The sequence below is a fragment of the Watersipora subatra genome, chromosome 2 (genome assembly GCF_963576615.1).
Source record: "Watersipora subatra chromosome 2, tzWatSuba1.1, whole genome shotgun sequence".
NCBI lineage: Eukaryota > Metazoa > Bryozoa > Gymnolaemata > Cheilostomatida > Watersiporidae > Watersipora > Watersipora subatra.
Window position 1 is genome coordinate 70,274,983 of NC_088709.1, and position 22,513 is coordinate 70,297,495.

The window sequence follows — 22,513 nt, forward strand, 5'->3', positions numbered from 1 at the left end:
CCCGTGAAGTTCGATTTATCCATGTTTGACTGTATAGCCAAAAACTAATATGAAAACGAAATGGATTAAAATATGTTAGATGAATAATTTCATGTTTCTAACTGATTTTTAAAGTTCGCGCCATTTATTCTCAGTCAAACAGTTTTGTCTCCAGCATGAAAACAGCAAGTTGAAATTGGCAAGGCTGATTTTAGTTAAATTAAAGATGTTGAATATGAATATATTGGCTCATGATTAAAATAAGAACTTTCGATAATTTCAATCATCTGTATTATAACGAATAATTCAATTGTAACTGTTCAGTTATATGTATTTTGTTTCATTAGGTGTTTTTTAGCCTTTACATAATTCATAACACTGATAAACTTATTTCAAGTATCTCCACATTTGCTCCTAATTGTGCAGTCTACAACTCTTGAACAAACAATTTCAGTTTGTATTTACAGGCATTCAGGTGTTTTCATTCTTCATGGTGAAGTTTTATGTTCAAATTGTCATGCCTCTTTCTGTGTAATTAGACAGAAAGCGACTACAACGATTTCAACCACCAGCCAATAACCTCCAGATGGAAATGGCCGCAGCTGTCGAAAACATTGACAAGGTATTAGAGACAGATATAATGGTATGTATGGATGAAGTTATAGCACTATGACAACTTACCTTTGCTTATGAAGTAGTCATATTTCAGCCAAGACAACGATTGTTTACAAGTAGCCACACCGTTAGAGCAGCTGCATGATTGGATGCAGGATTTTATTTTTGCTTTTTGCCTCACGATTAATTCCATCATTTGTGTAAAATACAATAAAATGGAACCTTGAGATACAAGTACAGTCAAACATGGATAACTCGTCCACGGATAGCTCGAAAAAATGGTTAATTCGAACATTTCCTTTGGTCCGTTCCCACGTAATGATAAATTGCTATAGATAACTCGAATTCAACACTGTTAATTCGAACTGTTTTCTTGCCCAACAGCTACCGAAACGGTTGTTTTCGCTTTAGAAAATCACTTTATTCAAAGCCATAGAGGTAAACTTCATCTTTTCGTAATTCATAAGCGTCGTTATTACCACCATCGGCAAAATATTTTTGTCAACGACTTTTCTAAAAGTTTGGTGAAATTTGATTTATACAGCGATACGATGAATAGCACGGGCTTGCCGGGTCACGCGCGCAAGAATTTTCGCCACGCACATACAAAACAAAAATCGCATGTTGTTTTGTATGTGCGTGGCGAAAATCCTTGAGTGCGTGACTCGGCTAACCCGTGATGAATAGTTTTCCGACGTTGATTCCGTGTTGAATCAACGTCGGAATGTTGAATGTTTAAAACGTCTTAAAAAATGTTGTAATTAAACGTATACGTTGTCTGAGCTACAAAAAACTATTCATCGTTTGACCTAAACACAGAATACGTGTGTACATTCAATAAGTATCTATTAAAAAAGCGTGAGTGATATAGAATGTACCGTAAAACCTCGTAAAACTTCTAATTGAACTGCCTCGGAGTGTTGCTCTTAACGAATCCCAGGTAAAGTAAAGTAATCTGCATAAACTTCAAGAAAAAACGGCAAAATTGATGGTGGGTAAAACCCCAAAAGAAAAAAATGTCTTTTCTTTTGAGCATTTCAACAACGATCAAGTTTTGCCAATGTCAATCTGAAAAACGTCCTGGCAATAACATCACCTCAAACAACAAACCAATCTCAAGTGATAGAAAAATCTCTATACTTTTTCATGAAAACGTTTTAAACTTTACATTAGAAGCATTTAATTTGAAACAAGCCATTTGTGCTTTTGATTTATATTATAGTTTGTATATGTACATGTATCTACTAATAAATAAGTAAATATATGGACTTGTGATAGTGCTCTGATAACTTGAATGCTCTGATAATTCGAACACTTTTGCTCGGTCCCTTGAAGTTCGAGTTATCCATGTTTGACTGTATAATGCTCTACATCATATATTGAGAGAGCATTATACTTGAGTAATTTCCAATTCCAATTATCAAAATCAACTTCTGTGTTAAGGTACATCATGCACGCGTGCACTGACACACATGTGTGCACACACACGCCCATACCCAAGCGCCCACACACAAGCGTGTGTATGGGCGCTTGTGTATGGACGTGTGTGTATGGGTGTGTGTATGGGCCTTTTTTATTCATTTTTGTCCAGATTTTCACATCCAGTAGAGTTTGGCTTTTTTACACTAGCCAATAATTTCATCCGATTCAACTCACTCATGCCTGAGGAATAATGTGCTAAGGAAGGAACTAAAGCTTAGTATAGACAAAAAAACGTTCTGGAGTGATTCTCAAATAGCGCTGGAATACATATCCAATGATGTCAGAAAATTTCTTATGTATGTTGCCAACAGGGTAAGTGAAATTAGGAAGACAACTGAACCCAAACATTGGAGTTATGTTCCAACAAAGTTCAATCCAGCAGACATAGCTTCTCGTGGAAAAAGTGCCATTAGATTTCTTTCAGAAAAATCGGGTCAACACAACAGTTAATGAATCTGGAAACAAGAAACTAGTGTATAGCATTGCTGAAGAGCTTTTTCAAACAGAAACAGTGGACGCGCTAAGAGTTGAAGACCAATGATCTGAAAAAGGCTGAAGTACTTGTCTTAAAGATGGCACAAGCAGAAACTTTTCCTATGACCAAAAATGATAATCTCTCGTCATGCTCAACCCTAAGGTTGATGACAAAGGTATAGTTCGTGTTCGTGGGAGAGCCAGTTTTTCAACATTAAGTTATCAGCAGAGTCACCCTATCACCATTCCTAAGCAGTCTCACCTAGCATATCTTTTGACTGTGCATTACCATAAATAAATATCACATTTAGGAAAGAAAAGCACACTCGCAGCAATTAGATATGCTGGAATATTGATAATAAATGGAACTGGCGTGCTAAAGTGCGTGCTTAACCAGTGTGTTGGCTGTGCTAGACAAGAAACGCACCAGACACACAACTTGTAGGAGATCTCACTAAAGAAAGAATGGAGGCTACTCCTCCATTTACAAACATTGGAATTGACACCTTTGGACCTTAGTACTTGAAAGACAAACGCACAGAGCTGAAATGGTGGGGACTTATGATAACCTGTCTCTACTCTTGAGCAGTTTTTATAGAGTTCTTAGACAACATGAGCGCAGACATTTTAACACAAATCCTGAGATGCTTTATGGACTTAGGGCCCGTTCAAACAATATACTGTGACATTGGAACTAATTTTGTTGGAGCAAAGCATGAGATTGAAAAGCAACTAGAGATAGCCAGTAAGGAAACTAAGCAATATTTGCTAGAGAACCACATTCATTTCAAATTCAACTCACCCGAGGCAAGTCATCAAGGAGAAGCCATGGAAAGGATGATTTGTTCGGTTAGAGCAGTACTCAGTGCAATGACCTTCGAGCTGAAAAACAAACTAGACACCAGAACCATAAGAATTTTTTTCTTATGAAGCAGGGAATATCATCAACAGCAGGCCCCTGATCGCCACCTCGACAAGCGATCCCAAGGATCATGTGATTACACCTAATCATATCTTGACCATGAAAATTCAATCATTACTGGCACCATCACCTGGAAACTTCACCGAAGATGATTTGTATAGCATCAAACGGTGGAAGATTGCCAAAGCAGCAGCAGAGGAGTTCTAGAAAACATGGAAAACTGAATATCTAAGCAGCATAACAATTTGTCAGAAATGGACGAGGACGAGACAAAATTTCAAAGAAAGAGACATTGTCGAAGACAACCAGGCAGCTAGAAATGATGAAATGGAAAGCTACAAATGGAAGCTAGGTAGAGTGATCGAAACTATTGCAAGCTCAGACGGCTTGGTGCGCAACTTAAAAATCAAAATGGGGAACCGATTTCTTTATAAAAAAAGCGTTACCATTGCACCCACCAACTGTTCTGCAGAGGTCAGTACACAGTGTAGTAGTTTTGCTGAGTACTTAGATTAGCAACTATATATCATGTAGGTTTATTCATTATCAATAATTTAGTGTGAATTAATTAACAATTAATAGACCAGAAACAAACGACAAACAAAAAATTATGTGTTACAATAAATTAAAGAAAGTTAGATGGGTGTGTAGGAAAAGTTGATTAATTTAGCATTCCTGGAGTTGATGCCTAGTCAAATTGGCCTGATACATGATGACAAATGATAGTTGCCAGCGTTGAGTCATAAGCTAAGGTTTTGCTTAACTCATAGCGTGATGTTTTTCTAACTTTTGTCGAAGGCAGTTAGATTTGCATCATTACTCTTAATTATTAGGTTGTCAATTGCTAAGGGATTATTTATTAAAGGTGGCAGGTTAGTTGCATATGCTGTTTTGTTTTATTATACCATGTTGTATTGTTTCTTGTCACATTTCATTTGATGTTCAGTACTTTCAGTTGCTATCATACTGTAACTGTCCATATTTTATTGATATCACAGATGTTGGGCTTAGCAAGTTGGTATCGAAATGGTACTGAAATATCATTTCAGTTTTCATGGTGAAATAAAGATTGTAAACCGCACACTTGACCAGTAAAGTCTTCTCTCTTAAATTCTTGAGTGAATTCAATATTTAAAGTTTCCAACAAACTACAGTACCTCTCCTTGCAACCGCCTGACATCATCTCACCTACAAGCCTTTCCATCGCCCCATTTGCACCTTTCCTACGCTGACCCCTCCCCTGACACCTCACACCACCTGCGCTTTCGCACCGGTTTAAGGGTACAAACAACAGTACTCTCAATGAATCACCTTTATCTATTCTCGCTGATAACTAATTTCAAGAAATTTCCATTTTTGACAACTGAGTCATGTTGTATGACGTAAACTTGCCTGTAGAGTGTTTGTAAGAGATGCTGCTTATCCTTCCACACTGCTAATATTCTACTTTTACTGCTTAATCGCCTGACTTCATCTACTGCTCACAACTGCCTTCATCTCGGGCCCCACAATCCCAAAGTATCATATGATCCCAAATCATATGACAAAGATTGTGGAACAAATACATCAAACATTTTCTATTTTTACTAATTGCAACCTGAGAAATAATAGCATCTCATTGACCAGCCAGTTATAGAATAATAAAAATAATATGAGAGAGGGTCTGCCGGTAGTCTGTCCATCATAACATGTTCATGGCTTTGAGTTCCAAAGTTTTGTTCAGCATTCGAAAGGAACAAATTTGAAATTCTTTGTTTAAACACTGACTTGACCAAAACAGAAATTCAATGTATACTGTTTTGTTTCTCCGGTTTATTTCCATTAATATCCCCACTTTCAGTGACATCACTGGCATCCAAAGAAATTTGGAGCATTGTATGTTGGAATCGATTTCAAGCGCATTGGTAAATTCTTGCTGGTGCTTTACATATGTTGGAAGATTTGTATTTCAAAACCATCATAATTAGACGTCTGATTGTATGCCCTCTGGTTAAAAAAAGGAGCAAAGCCATGAGTGAGTTCCTGACCATTTTAGATTGACGATGGCTTTGATTCTTTTTCTACCTTGAACATTGACATAAAGCCCGAAGCGGATGAAATTTTTGACCCTAACAACTTTGATTGGCATTCTGATGTTGTATCAGATGAGAGTGATGAGGTCTTCAAGCCACCTGAAAGTGGCAAAAAAAGAAAAACATCATCAAAACGTAATGCCAAGCTAAGAAGTTGTAAGTCTCACAGAATTTCTATGGTAGAGTATTTCCATACTTTGAAATTTGCCTGTCTAAAATTAATTGTTTTGGCTGTCAAATCAATTCATTTGTACGAACTTGATAACAATTATTGGAAAGTCTCCAGCACAAAGGTTTTAGTTATGCAGGCCTCTCATGTACTGATATGTTTCTTTCAAGCTGCCACCTGTTAACATATTGCTAATATTTCAATTATGTTATATATTACAAAAGGCTATAATATAAAAAGGCTATTCAGCAGTTATATAAGTAACTAGCTCAAATGCAAGAAATGTTAGGATGTTTGGATTGTTTACTGAAACAATATAATGATTGAAGTGACTCACAGTTTTAAACCAGATATTGGCAATTTAAATTGCTCATCAGTATTCTTGGAAGGTTGACATGTATTATACTAGAAATTCCACTGTCATACAGCCCGCGATCCAAATGATAATGGAAAAAATAAAGGGTACTGCTGGTTGTTGAAAAGGTAGTTACAAAAGGTCAGAATTATAAAAAAGTAGAATTCTTTAGTTAGATGTTGCAGGCTTCGCCTACAACATCTACTAAATAATTCTCTGAATCAGATGAGTTGTTAATATTTTGAGTAGTGTGTTGTTGAACATTAGCATTTGATGTTGATGGTTGCTGTGAAGACCTTCTATTTCTCTTCCTCTGTAATAATTGGGAGACACGTGAACAACCAATGCTACGACATGGTGTTCTGGGAGGTTGTATGTTCCTGGTAGTTGTCAAGTTGTTTTTAATTGAAATTCAAAAGGTCAATTATGCAAAACAAAAAGCTCTATATAAATCAGACTTAATCTACTACTATCTCAACCTTTTTTTCTACAACAATAAAATAAATATTAATTCAAGCAGTAGGCGTAACCTACTGTACGTAATTTAACTAACAACAGCAATAATGAAATATGTTTATTATATCTCTGAAATGCAATATTAAAAGTAAAACGGCAAGCTGCCATGTAATATATACAGTTTGAAAGTTGGTTTGTTGTGAATGTAGAATGGTTTTGACAGCGATATGTAACAGAAAGCAAGCATTAGCATTCAAGTGTCTAGAAGTTTTCTGCAACCTGGAGTGAAATAAAGAAATATTCTTGTCATGAAGGGGCATTTTAGTTTGGCCATGGCTTGTAAATAAGATGTAGAGAAATCTGGCTAATGTTCTAGATAATTTAAAAAACCTTTGGTAGTTGGACAAAAAATGTAGGCTTATTAACTTTTCGAACATACAGTGATATGTAACAAAAATAAAATCATTAGCATTCACGCTTCTGGAAGTTTTCTGCAAACTGTAGTGAAATAAATATCTTTATCACAAAGTTACATTGTAATTCGGCCCTAACTTTTAGATAGGATGTAAAGAAATCTGGTTAATGTTCTAGATAATTTCAAAAACCTTCGGTAATTGGACAAAAAATGTAGGCTGATAAACTGTGTACCACATTTTCGTACCTGTAAATCGGTCTACGCCTCTCACGGTCTACGTTAATTACACAAACCTTCAATAATTAAACAATGTTATAGATTGGTGAAATGTCCACGTCTTTCTCGTAAACTGCTGGCGACTTAATATTTCTACTCTCTGTCGCACGGCTTTATCGCGTTTCATATGCCGGTATTAATTACAACAGGCTTGTAAATTTTTTATTTTGATTTAAGGCCAAATTAATCTGTCTATTTATGTATAATCCGATCAGCTGGCTTAGTTTTAGGGTATTTGCGGTATCCTTTCAAAGACTTGGTAACATATTTAAAAAGGTTTATATGTGCTTTGTATCGTTATTATATTTAAACGACTCTACACAAAAATGGTTAAATTTGTTGATGAGATTTCGGTATAAGGGTTTACAATGGCCATTAATGAATAAGTTTCGTGAGTTGTGTGCACATGTGCATTTATCATAAATCTCCCTACCAATCGCTCCGCTGGTGTTTGGTCGTGGGATTATTCGAGGTTGTGACAGATGCAAGGCTTGCGTTTTTTAGGTGACAAGGTTTTTCGAGTTCCATTTTCACCCCGGAACCACATTAAGATGATTGTAACGAAAAGGAAAATTTTGCCTAGAAGAAAGTGTGTCTCAGCTGTTTACAATTATACAGAGCTGGACATAGAAGCGGATGACACACACATGTGTATGTAACTTTGTTATGTAGTATGAATGTGCATGTTTGTAAACATGGCCAATTTCTGTTGACAGTCCACGTTTTACTGTTTTACTTTAATATGTATCATGGATGGTAGCGGGAGCTTGTAGATGTGATAGTCCCTGTAATCTTATGGGTGCTTTTGGGCCAATGTTATGTCATGGCTGTCAAGGCCAAGCTAAACCTCCTTATAAATTTTAGCATAGCGCTTACTTGCACTACTTTGCATCTTTACTTGGAAATAGCTTTACCAAGCCTGTTCTTACTGTAGGCCCTCCTAAAACTGTAGGCCCTCCCTTCTACAACGTAAATAATTCATTCCAAAAAGCATTTACGTTATAGGGATTTTAGTTATAAAAACAATAATATATGTGTAAACTGTCTAATCCGTTCCAAGATCTTTTCAAACTCACCTCTTTGGCTATATAAAAAAGACTAGATTTCATTTTTACTTTGTTGGCTGTACCATAACTGCAGTATTATTAGTTTGCATCGACAACTTTTCTACTTTTTTTGATTAACTGGTTTGAACATAGAAAATTATGGCAGTAATTTTACAATAATTTTGTGGGAACGCACATCTTCGACGTTCATTCTCAAAGATTTGCTTATTTTTCCAAACAGCAAATTCTATTGCGCAAAGTAAAGCTAATAACAACTATTTTACCCCCTCAACATCAAAGCAAAATGGCAAAATATTATTACTACAAAGAGCAGTACTATGTGTTTGACTTCTATCTGTATCCAGGGGTCAAGGTTAGAATACCAGATAACTTTCAACGATACTCCAACCCACGTTATTCATATTGGTAAACTAATGCTGTAACCTGTGTACCAATCCACCCCTTTAAGTATTTATTAACAATTGCCCAGCTACCTATTCTCTGTTTTGTCAACACATCTGACGAACTGTCATGATGAACTAGAGTGTCATGGAAGTGTCATGGAAGTTGCATATACGATATATATAACACTTATATACATGTCGTCTCTTTTTTGCAAGTGCGGCGAGATAGATTCACATTCAAATCGTATTTGAGAACTCGCCCAACTTGAAACTTTACATTATGATCATATGGAATTTTGGACATAGTACATAGCAAAAACTTCACATAAATTATTTATGTTATATGTAATTTACGTTGTAGGAGGTATAGCTTATAAAAATTGTCCTTGAAAATTGATATATTACTTTAGAAGTACCAAGTGTCTATGTGGCACCAAGTTTTATCCGGTAGTAACCTGTTAAGATACAAACTGAATATATTTTTGTGATATTATTAAAAATGTTAAATTAAAACTGACAACAATTTCTATGAAAAATCTAATAGAACGTTTGATGATAATAATAATACTCAGATAATGATAGGTTGTTGGGGTAATCTGCGCTCATAAAATTTTCATGAATTGCCATTATGACTATGAAATAAATATACAGTTCCCCTAACATGTAAGCCAATTAGCTCTTTCTCTGAACTTTTTTTAAACTTCTTTTAAATGTGTTAAAAATGATAGAATTAAACGAGTAAATCTAAAATTTAATTTTAGCGAAAAATTTAGCTGATCACAATAGGCGCAACAACACACATTAAACGTCTTGCTACGCATACAGACGAAATCCTTTTTCACTGTATACTAGAGGTGTTTGCTGCGGCTACCCATAAACACAGCTAAATGTTGCAGTTTGATGACAAACAGATTGACCAATGATAATAGCCCTCAGTTGAATGGAAACCGTCACGTCTTGTTGTGATTTTTCAGTACCATTATTGAAATATTTTGAGGCTACGAATAATGTAACTTTTGAATGTAGATTCTGTGTTTCTCTTGAAATCCTAAGAGTGAAGTATCAATAATATTTCTTTCTGTATAATTGAAAAAAATTGTCTCGTTTAGTTGCCTGGATGACTTTAACAAGAATTCTGGGAGTCTGTCTAATCCATAGATATATATACCTATATAGGTATATATATCTATGGTCTAATCCTATAAATATTGTCAATATCTCGAGTAGAGTTGATGTCATTAAGTTTTGCTACCTTCAAAAGTTTTGAAAAACCTTCCATCAAGTTTTCGCCACTTTTAAATGGAATTTCGTTCAGCTCTATGGCTTTAGCTCTGTTGAGATGTTCATTAGCTTCAACACGCATTAGCAAATTATTATGTGTAGTTGATCGTTGCGTTAATGTTTTAGCTGATTCGAGTTTACTAACTTTAGATTTAACATCGTTGATCTTTTCTTGAAAATTTTCTAGCGACTATTCATAATCAGCTTGCTTGTTCTCTATCAAGTCTAAACGTCTGTTTATTTTGGCAACATCAGATATCAGCCGAGTTAGTTTTAGATCAATAGAAGCGAGACTAATAGGGTCTCCAGAGTCTGAAGCAGATTCTCTACGTTTTGGTCTCATAATGATCAGAAATGTAATAGAAGATTTACCAATTTCAGGGGGGTTTCACGCTTAACAACAATTACGCCCCCTCCCCATTGCAGCCCTGTGCTTGAATTCCTTCTTTTGTGTTCTGTGGTCGGTAAATACTATATTCTATACACACCTTGGTAGGGTTTTTATTAGTGGTTCAGTATGTATATTATGTGTTGCGTATATAGAAATATAAGCTCTTTGCTGGCAAATGCTTAATCCTCAAGAGCTCTCAAAAACACTTGTGCACAGCTCAACTGCTAATATAATTGTTAATCATGGCAACCTCTAAAGTATAAGCTAAGAAAAGCTGCTCTAGTGTTTCTAATTTTCTGTCGGAGGCAGCGTGCTGTTGAACACCTTTTGAAGTTAATATTCCAGTTAGGGTGTTGTGAAGCTTCAATTTGCTCAAAAGCTTCAAGGGATAAGCGTTAGCTTTGACTTATTTTAGTTCCACCAACACTGAGTTAGGTACTGCTATTACAAGTTTCGGCTTATTGCTACTGCCTTTTGCTTAGTTGGAAAGGGCATAATCACTGTCATTACTCTATCCATCAAGAGACTCACCAGAAGCTACTATAAGTACAGTTTGCAAATAAGTCTCAAAGGTAGCAATAAACTCAACATGGGTTGTCAACCCGTTCTCCATTGTTCAAAGTAGCCTGCAGAACGTTTCCTTACATTTCTTAATCTGCAGACACGATAATAAAAGAAAAATAAGAAAATATAAGGACAGGAAATATAAGAATTTATTTGCCCAAAAAACAAATGCTGAACTCATAGGGAGCAACTTTTTAAAGCACATAAATTACATAATTTTTTATTATATATTTCAATACATCAGAGTCTTGGCTTTCGAATGAGCCTATATTCAATACACAAAGAATTATATGACTATAAAAAACGAGGTGTCAAAAGTACGTCCTGCAAAAAAAAACACTTGGTTCAGGTACTCAAAATGTGGCGTCATAATTATCATTTAGCCTTAGGTCGTCGATCCCTTTTGCTGCCATTGAAGCTGCGTTTTTCTGTGACAATCGGTGCTGTCAAACCTGGAAAGCACTAATAATAAACTAAGATTCTAGATAATCAACAATGCCCGCGATAGTGCTAACACCGCGATAGTGCTAACACCCGACCAATACAAACACATGTTCTGGGTTAATTAATTATGCTTCAATAAATGTACTGTCGTTGATAAACGTAAATAAATCACATCAATTAAATTAGGTCCTGCGGTTGCGTGGCCCTAGGACTAAATGTCAATCGCACTTTCGCGAGATCATGCAATGCTTGAAATTAATTAGTCTCAGTCGTCATCCTTAACATCACATTAAAAGTAAAGAACTTGTGCATAATATCATCGGGAAAATATAGTATGGTTCTTGGAGTCTGAGGTACTTATCATAGAAATAATATGTACATGGAGAACTAATGACACTGATTCCTTTGTCATCTTCATTTGTTCTCTGGAGTTGTCCTACCTTCGCCTGCCACAGCGTCATTGTAGTTGATAAATAAGCGGTAAGAGCATACAACAACGAATATGAGAATTGTGACATCACTTTTTTGGAGACTATGCCAGTAAACCTTTTCGCGGTCGAGCTCTGGGGAAATCCTATAAACACCAACCAATGTCTGTCTCACCATGGCAAACAATAGCTCACTCGAAAGCCAAGACTCTGATGTACTGAAATAAACAATACAAAATTATGTAGTTTATGTGCTTTAAGAAGTTGCTCCCTATGAGTTCAGCATTTGTTTTTTTGGGCAAATACATTCTTATATTTCTTATCCTTTACGTCATTTTCACAAATAAGCTTGTCATCATTTAAACTTGTTTTTTCGTGCATAGCAAAACATGTTGTTAGCAGCTTCGAAACTTCTTATTAGCACATATCTGAAAAATATGTTCTTCAACTGATATCCTTACACTAGTGAGTGTTACATTTTTTATTTATTAAATGCTTTTTGTTGCTCTATATGAAATCTGCAGTTTAGATCTCCAATTTTTAAATATCAAAACTGAGGTTGGAATTATATTGTATTAAACATTAACAAACTCTTTTTAGCCACAAAAGGATGTTCAGTGAGCACGAAGACAGGATTCCACATTTGTCATATATGCCAAGCTAAATTCATCAACAAATGTTCCCTCACCCGGCATTTGAAATGGCATTCAAAACAATCTGGTAATGCTTTATTAGTCTATGAATTCTATATATTGCTACTATGACTATGTTAGGTCTAGTTAGATACATCTGATACATTAAAGATGTAGTTGCGTCAAAAATGAAATTAGGACCCATAAAAGGCTAAAACATCAGCTACAATTTGATGCCATTTTTTTCTTTGTAGACCAACCCTGTCCAGAGATATATGCGTTTGAATGAGGCCCTCTTTTAAAAAGCTCACGTTCCAGCGGGTGCCTATTTCGTGACGTCACAAGCAAGGTATCTGAAACGAAACCACGAGCAATAAATATGAGGTCGATTCGTTAGCCAATCATGCGTGCGAAATTTTTATATAGGCCGTAATAAATGTTATCACTCGTAAAACGCGTTGTCTGTGATCTCGAAGATTCTCCTAATTAGATCTCATTACTTGTTACTGATTCAACGCGTTTCAACAATTACTAAGTTATACATAGTTTTAAAATGGCTTCAAGTTCGAGCGACCGCTACTCAGAGTTATCTGAGCAACTTTTAGTAAAAGATTAGAGTAGACAGCCTATGGGCAAAGCTGACAGGCGTCAGCAGCGTTTTGCTGCAGAAGAAGACAGAATGGAGGTAAATTAACTTAGAGTCTTCTATACTTTAGTAAATGTAATATTTTTTATAGTCATAAATACATATACTAATTAATAAAATGATAATTCTTTGCTATCTCCAATCATCGTTTCATAGCTTATCTGCCGTTTTACCTAGCTGTAATATTTTTTTCGAATTTTCTTTGGTAAATTAGAGTCATGATTACAAATTATTTTCACTCGTAGGAAGTGGGTAAAATCGATTTATCATTACAAATCTTTAATTTCCAGAACCAAAGCTTCGAATCGTTGGCTTGGCGTACTTGTGCCTTTATTAAATGTTTATTCGTTTTTAAAATTACACTCGCAATCTATTTAACTCCCAATTTGGAAGCTGTCAATAGATACGCTTTAGAATGACATATATTTATTGCATTTTTTTACTGATTACAGAATGTTTATGTCGTCCCACCAGCCGAAGAAGCTTTGTCAGTGTGGAAACTGCCATAAAGTGGAAAGAGAGACTTGAATGCGTGCTGCATAAGCCATGATGTTTTGTTTGAGTTTGTTGCAGTAGATGAATTTGTCTTATTGTATCAGCTAATACTATCTGAGTGGCCACGACTTGATGAATATTTTTAATAAAAGTTTCATGCCGAGATGAAAATATTTTTGCTTGTAAAAATTATATAATAAAATAATATTGTTGAAGATAATGCAAAACATGATTTGCAGAATATTGTAGTGAATCGGATATGGTATATGGGTGTCCGCAGAACTGGAGAATGTGAGTTCAAATCCAGTTTGCAGCAGACTTCTCATTCTTAAAACTCTATCCCTGTCTATATTCTTTTCAAAGAGGTGGCTTGCTTATTTCACTTATCTAGTATTCGGTAAGGATACTACTAGCAAGAAACGAGTACGTAGGCAATAGGTAATAGGCGACATAATGTGGGCGAGGCTTATGGGAGGCTGTATATCGTTTGTATGGGTAGATGCAGAACTGTGCTGATACAAAGACCGCGTTCTACAAAAGTGACTTGACAGAATTACCGTAGACCGGTAGAATTGGTAGTCGGTACCCAAATGTTTACACAACATTTGGAGAAAGTGAGTAGAACAAATTTTCAATTTTTGTTATTTGAGGCCTTTTAAACATTCATAATAATGCATCTGTAGCAGGATTTAAAATTTTATTCTAGCCAACATGAGCAAATACAAAATAAGATATATGCCAATAGAGCCGCGTAAGACTAGACTTTTATCGCAAATAGCCGATGTGAATACGAGAGATAGAGACAGGTTGCCAAACGCGTGACATCATTTTTGGCGAGGCTGGGCACGTTTTTGTGGCCTGAGCGTTTTTACGGTGATCAGATTTTTTCGGTTTTAATCTTCAAATATCTTGGCAATGCGATCGCGTAACACAACAAACAACACATCAACTGATAAAAAAAAAATGCTTTCTTTTAAGATCAACTTAAATTTTGACGCAACTACATCTTTAAGATCATTCATCTGGTACATCAGGATTTAATGACTTCAATTGAAATAACATTTGCCAGAATTTCAATGCATATTCTATTCATAATTGAATTTAGTACCTAGTTTTTACTGTTAATTCCAGCATATAAGAAACCAAATTACAAGCTTAAAAATTAATCCTCGACTTACATGGCAGTGATATTTTCTTGAGACAAATTCTAGTATATTCAAACTTCAGGAAACCATCACAAATCGAAATACTATGACGTATAGTGATTTACTTATAACATAATAAAATACTAGTAACCCTATTATTCTTACTACTATTAATACTGCTATTCTGCACAGTTCAGATTGTCATAGCAAAGGTCATTTTTTGGTATAAATACTTTTTGGAAATACTTTTTTGTAGTATCCGCATACGATCCCACACTTCAATAATAAATTTGGCATATTCACTAACGTTCATCGTTTTTCTTGAACACAGATCACAACTTCTGGCAAAAATCTGCCTTGCAGCATTGCTTTTCCTTTAAATACGTATTATCATAGGTGGCAGTTTCGTTCGATTGGTAAGGCAGGTATATGATGACCAAGTGTTATGTTTTGTGCCCATTGGTCTTCATCAGAACTGTGTCTCCGCTCATTCCTTAGTTACTTGTATTGCCAATGACAACAAAAAATGTGGGGATTTGATGACGTGGTTGATTATTGATAGCCATTTCCTCATCTACATTTCACCTCTCTCTGATATGGGCAGGAATTTTTCGATCAAGCGATTTGAGCCATTGTAGGGATAAATTTATTTGGCAAGTATGTGTCAAAACCAGGATTTTTACATCAAGCGAATAGAATTCGTCTTATATGTCGCATCAACTTGTACCCTGGAATTTACGGTATTCCTACTTAGGTAAACATGGATGGAACCGCACGGGCTCATTGAGGCTTTGTACAATATTGTACATGTAGCGTTTGTGGCTGGCTGAATTTTGGCTGCTCATTTGCAGGAGGTTATCTTTGTGCTAATGCATCCTCGTTTGTGATAATACAGTAATACTTTAACTTACGAGTGCCCCAATATTCGCGATACTGGAGGTGCGAGCCAGCTTTTAAGCAAGTTTCAGCACTAACATACAAGCCATGTTTGAGATACGAGCACGTGAGTCAGTTGCTAAGTATGTCGGAGGTGTTTATGAGAACGGCATTACTCTGTATTTTTCAACTGTTCAGAATATACCTTTGTACCGTGTTTTTTTTTGTGCGCGATTTTCAATGCATAATTATGGGAATTAAAAGTACCATGCGTAGCCCAAAAGTTTGCCGGTAAAATGAAAGATAATGCAAAGAAAAAGCGAATGATAACAATTGATATTAAACGAAAGATTATTGAAAAATATGCAAAATGTGTATGCATGATTAAGCTAGCTCAGCAATATGACCGAAGTACATCCAAAATTAGCAAACAGAAGGATTATATTCAGGGCATTTGGTTTGCAAATGGACTAATCATAGTTTTTACACGGTGCAGCAATCGGTGAGTGATGGAGAGCCTGCTCAGGCTTTAGATAAAAGACTAAAAATTGGCCGGTGACATCGTAACTGAAACGATGCTATGTGGAAAGGCCGGTTTTATCTATATATCGAGACTATAAAAATAGACGCTCGGACAAGTTGGCTAGTGGTCATGCATTAATCCTTTGTTCATCCTAATCGCAACATGTGGAAAGGGCCACAAAGGCAAACGTCCTTAGATCGCATGCATAGAGCGAAACAAGTGTCAACAGTCGTCCTTAGAGCAAAACAAAATAAAAATTAGCTAACCAGCGAGAAACTTAAAACTATGAACGCCGAAGAATTTTTAATTATGTTAAATTAAAACTAAAAGTTTGCTTTTAGGTTTGCTTTTAAGTTTGTCTTTTAAGACTTGAATAAGTTTCAAATTTATCAAAGTCAACTGCTGTAATGAAGGATAACCTATCTCTCCCTCCCTCGAAAATGCTAGCGTAAACTGCTATCGTATGTATTTAATTTTACATTTTAATTAATCACATTTCCTTGCATTATTTTTTTTGTTGCTTTTTGAAAGCTTGTAGTAAGTTAGGACAATAACCAACATGTTCTTTCAGTTACAATATATTGTTTTGAGTGTTTCATTTGCATTTCTTTATAGAGTATGGAAACCAATCAATATATATTTAATTGTTCTATATATAAATAAATTGCACCAACATGCGAGTATATTTACATACGGGCTCAGTCTCAGAACGCATTAAGCTCGTAAGTCGAAGTATGACTGTAGTGCATTCCTCTGGGGACGTTTGATAATAACGCTTTAGGAATGTGAAGCTGGCAGGAATAATGGGTAATGCTCTAATTGAGTCTTTGGTTCAATAAGTTCAAACGAGATTAGGAAATTTTGAAAAGGACGCTTGCCCGTCGCTACAGTGTTTGAATTATGTAGATTGTACATCAACATGGTAACTTTAAAACAATGTCTATGTAATTCATACTTTCTAACAATCTCAAATGGCATTATAGAGTAGCAACTATATATGCTTTTGGTCTGCTGATGCATACTTGTCAACGATTTTGATTATCACTACTATGTATGTCAGCAGCCTTTATAAGACTTAATAAACATGAGGTCAATAATTAATTTTGTATTTCAAAAGCCTTAATGTTTGGCAGATTCTAATGTATATTGGATAGCTTACTTTTGGATCCAGTCGAAGTGAGTAGGGCTACTCTTTCTGCTGCTTCTGATCCACTAATGTCGCTGTAGGTTTTTTTAGGTCTGAATAGGAAATACAACTTGGAAAAACCAAAGTTGTATTACCTATCTTCTGAGCGGCACTTGTTTTTTGGTGCCTTTTTCTTTTAACTCATAATAGTAGTCCATTAGGTGATTCCTTCTGCTTCAAAACATTGTTACAAACCAAACCTACAGGCACTGAAGAACATTAGAATTTACTTGTAAAACATGACTCTTCGCATTTTATATACAGCTTAGCTTGCCTAGCAAGGCATTTTTTGGTATTGGAACATTAAATGTACAGTAATGTACTGTAACTTCTAGTATAAAAGTTTTTGGTAGACAATTTATCTTTGAAAAAAAATGACTCCATTACAAAATTCAATGGAAATTGATCAATGCAGCAGCATTGAAGTCATTTCATGTTCAGTGTATGAATATTGCCTTTTTTTGCTCTGGTTATTTACTGAAACACTGTATGCAGATGCTCTTGTTTAAAAGGTTACATTAATATTGTCCAATCAAGTAGTGCTTCTGGATAGATTGAGGCCGCAATATAATTTTTTTCTGAAAATAAAATCTCATTCCTTGAAGGTTGACTTGCAACAACATTTACATTACAGATATTTGGTATGAAAAGGTTCACCATATCCTACTTTGCTGTGTTGTAGATGCAAAATATGCGGAAATGTGATTACAAGCTCCTAAAAGCTATAAAACGAACAGTTGAAAAAAGATAGTTGTAGGATGGAATTCCTTATTTTGATGACGTATTCAACTCGACGTGGTTATGTTTTGACACGCTGTTTTTGAATTTAAAAACCAATAAAATGTTCAATATAACATAACACTTCTAGTAGCACTAGTTTATGACAAACACTTCAGGTTCTACCGGAAAGCCGAAATTATAGATGCTCGCTACTTTTCAGTTTCGTTTCGGCTTGGTCTAATCTTCTACTCATGATCTGATCATTTGACTCATATTTCCCGCCAAATGGCGCGAACAATTTCTGCAGCATTTTTTGACCATCACAGGTTACCAACAGGCTCGTCATGTTTATAAGAGGACTAGCTGTACTATCCGGCATTGCCCGGGTAATAAAAAACTCTTTGCACAGAAAATTGGTTTGTATTTAGCATATAAAAACATTTGCCATTCTAATTTTCAAACTACATATCATGAGAAAAACGTTTTGGTGTAATTGAAATAAGTTAGGAGGAAACATAAAAACAGCTGTAAAAGTTTTAGAACTTCGTCAAACAACTATTTGACTTCGTATCATGAGGCAAATGTTTCGCGTGAGTCAAATATTTAAAAAAATTAAACGACTGTTAAAAGCTTTAGAAGTAAATGTGAAATAATTAGCAAGTAATAGCTAAATTAAGTTGGTTTGGCTACGATTACATTAAGAGATGACTTGGTAATGATACAATAAATACGAACTGAGAAATAAAGTTCCTGGATATGTAGAATTAATAATGACAATTCATGCATAGAAGTGTGTGTATAAAGAAGGTTACTGTTCCAGCAGAAGCTATTCATCAAAACTTTCAATAAGGCTATACAGAGACAATATAGCTTTCCACATGAGAAGATTTGGGCTTGACCCCATATATAGTAGTTGAACCTCACACAATATATTTCTTAACAGGGACATCGTAATTCCTGGCCCCATTGGTACAATAATCTGTGTGTGCTATAGTCGGAATGACAGACAGATCCACATACTTTGAAAAATATATAGATAAAATTTGACTTTTTGCAAACCTTTAGAAAAGTCGTTAACCAAAATATTTTGCTGATAGCGGTAATATTCTAAAGCGGATATATATAAAGCGGATACTATTTGGCGGATATTCTAAAGCGATAACGGTAGCCGTTGGGCAAAAAAATTGCTCATTTCGTGGTAACGGTCCAAACAAATCCGTTCGAGTTAACCATGTGTTTGAGCTGTCTGAAGGCGAGTTATCCAAGTTTCACTGTATATATATAGCCTATGTATGTATATCTATGTATGTATGTATATATGGATATATATACATGTATATACATGTATATATGTAACAGGTCGTGTCATTTTCAATACAAACGAGGTCAGATCACAAAATTGTTTTTTAGCCCATTGTAATAGAGAAATTTCTCAGCTTTTCAAAACTGTTTTCGGAATTGCAATCAAAGCAACCTAACCTGAGATACAGGTTTTTATCGAAGAAGGTGTTGGTCAATATGGCCGTCACCACAAAATGAGAAATTCGTCTTTAATGTTGATGGATTGAATTTTAAACAGTATTATTTGTTGACGTTTTGGAATGTCATAGCAACCGCACGCTACAGACATTATACTTTCATGAATATTGAGATCTATAGGGAAGAGAACATGGCGAACGATATGAAATGGGTCCCGATGATGTCACATCAACTCGAATACATAAAAACAGTGAGGTCAAGGTCACATTTTATGTCGTTGTAAAGGAACACATTATTACACAGTATAAATGAGTTACTACTAAAATGTGTTGCACATTGAATTGATTGTTTTGAGCATAAAATTTATGCAAATGTATCAGTGTTAGAATACATACTCAATGCACTCACAGAACTTTTACTGAGATGAATAAGTTAGCATCTTTAGGGTAGACGATCCAAGGCTTCTGAGCCCGGGGAGACAATTTGAGATTAATGTTACCTGTTTAGTAGATAAATTAGGTTTAAGTTAAAGCAGGTTAAAATTGATTAAAATATTATTAAAATAACATGATTATAATAAAATAATATAAATAAAAAAATAAATTAATAGCACTGCTGCTACTGTCCATGATTGACGTTTACATTTCCGTATCAGGGCGATACAGCTAGCCTTAGTAGACTTTTTAGTAGTCTATTTGGATTCTGCAGTCGTTGCAGCAGACGTATTGAGCTGTGATGGCTGTTGAATGGGCACTGGGCACACAAGATCTCTTTTGCTCTCATCACATAACTCTCTGATTTCTTTGAAAAGATATTGCTGACGTTCAACACTCAGACAAGGTTGTGGAATGATTTCAGGCCGCTCTGACCTGGCTGACTCTGCAGACATAATATGTATATCTTCACTCTCCACGCTATTGGCATGCTTTTTACTTGGACAATGCCTGCAGCAAAACAACGATTACTGCACACACTGTCTATTAGTATTACATTTATTGTACAACATTATTGAATTTTTCTATGTTGTACTTTCAACTCAAATTAGGTAATCAAGAACCTTCAGATAATTTGTGTATAGATAGCGCATGCAATAATTGCAAATTCTTATTTCACTAATTGACAAAATGAGAAACATACCTCAGCTATATCAGAAAGAGAGGAACTCGGTTAGTTCTGTATTTCCTTTTTAGCAGGCCAAAGCAGTAATCACAGCTGAACTTCGTGTGACCTGCGACGATAAAATTCAGTTCAATCTCCTTGTGCAGCTCGTTTGCAACGCACCAAGCCATGTACTGTATTACTGCGTTGTTTTTATTCTGGCCACTAAAAGGGTTTGATATGTGTACATAATTTTATCACTACATTTTCAATACAAACATGAAACTTCAAAACATTTGTTGTCGCTTGCATACCAACAGTTGTCAGCGTGGAACAAAGCTTTCTCTTCACCAAGACCATAGGTCTCTAGAGAGTGATGAAAATTGGATACGACGCTGTTGACTCCTTTTGTTGTACAAGCATACAAGCAGTCTCATCAATCAGATAATTTACTTGTGCAGGGAATGTGTCACAGGCTACTCCAAATAGCGCAAACCTCCGATGGTTTTGAAATAGAGTGGCCCAGGTTGCTGTGGGTTGGCAGAGTAGTGGACCTAAGAATTAAACAAAAATAACATTTGTTGTTTTTTTATAGGTTTGCAAGTACATTGTACATTTACTATTTTAACTTTTAATTGTACATTTTTATTTATAAATTTGATTGTTTTTATAATTCTTAATTAGAATTTGCAATTGGCAATTGCTAATGATTAAAACTCAGTAATGTTCAAACTTAAAACACTACATTTATAGCCTTAGGCCTTTGTAATAGTCAAGTAATTATTATTATATTTCGGGCTGTATGTGTTTGTTTTTTACTAAAATAACATTTACGTTTTGTAACAAGCAATGTTTTAAATTTTTTTGACTTACCTAGATTGGGTTAGATTGGTAATGGAAAGTGCTAGTTAATCGTTTAAACCAAACTGTGGAAGAAGATAATAATACTACAAGAGAATTTAGTAAAATAATACCTAATAAAATAATACTCATAATAATACATGTATGTAATGCTTTTCTTAGACTACACCTACCTGCTTGCAGTAAGTATTCATCATCACTGAGATTAAACTCTACATCTGTTGGCAGAGCTGTACTTGTATCATCAGAGCAGGGCTGAGCAGCTGCATTCTTTTTAGAAAGTGTCTCTAAACTACGACTGGTATCAGTAAAGTAGGCTGAGTATTCCCATCATTCTCAAGATTTAAATCGATCTCCCTGCTTTCAAAATCACTATCACTTTCTTTTCTACACTGTAAATCTAAATAATCTACATCTACCTTTTCAAATTCTTTCCAAAAATCACCACCATCGACATCGCGGTTAGACTTAAAAAAAACGATACGTAGACCGAATAGCCGGAAATGAAATATCGCCATTTTTATCGTCCTTAGCAACCACTTTAAAGCCTGCAAAACGGTCTAATAAGGCATACTCGCTAATCAAACACAACAGAAAGTGATTCCTGACATATGATTCGCCCTAGAAAAATCATGACCTCAAAACACAAAAGTCTAAGCCGCATGGACGAGTTTCGCTTTGAGAGCCTATTGTGCGCTATATGAAATGCCGCGGTTGTATTGAAAATGATACGAGCCGTCACATATATGTATGTATGTACGTATCTATGTACATGTGTACATATGCTTGTATGTAGGTATGTATGTATATACGTGTGTACTTACGTATGTATGTGTGCATGTACATACGTACCTATATACATACATATGTACCTATGGATGTATGTATGTACGTATGCAAATATGCTTGTATGTATGTACATACATATTTATGTATGTATAAATGAATGTACGTACATACATGTATGTGTGTACATATGTTTGTATGTACGTATGTATGTACGTATGTACGTATGTACGTATGTATGTATGTATGACAAAGACTTGTCTAAATACTTTTTTTATCTAGACATATCCGCA

The 22,513-nt window shown here is 35.3% G+C and overlaps 1 protein-coding gene across 1 annotated transcript in view; it reads left to right on the forward strand.

The window, feature by feature from the left end:
- The first annotated feature begins 523 nt into the window (after window positions 1-523).
- The window catches only part of LOC137388500 (gastrula zinc finger protein XlCGF8.2DB-like), a 58,725-nt gene continuing 36,735 nt past the window's right edge, over window positions 524-22,513 (forward strand). The window contains exons 1-3 of the mRNA XM_068074987.1: window positions 524-622; window positions 5,508-5,700; window positions 12,374-12,493. Coding sequence (XP_067931088.1) covers window positions 566-622; window positions 5,508-5,700; window positions 12,374-12,493 — 370 coding nt within the window. The 5' untranslated portion in view covers window positions 524-565. The remainder of the gene's footprint in view (window positions 623-5,507; window positions 5,701-12,373; window positions 12,494-22,513) is intronic.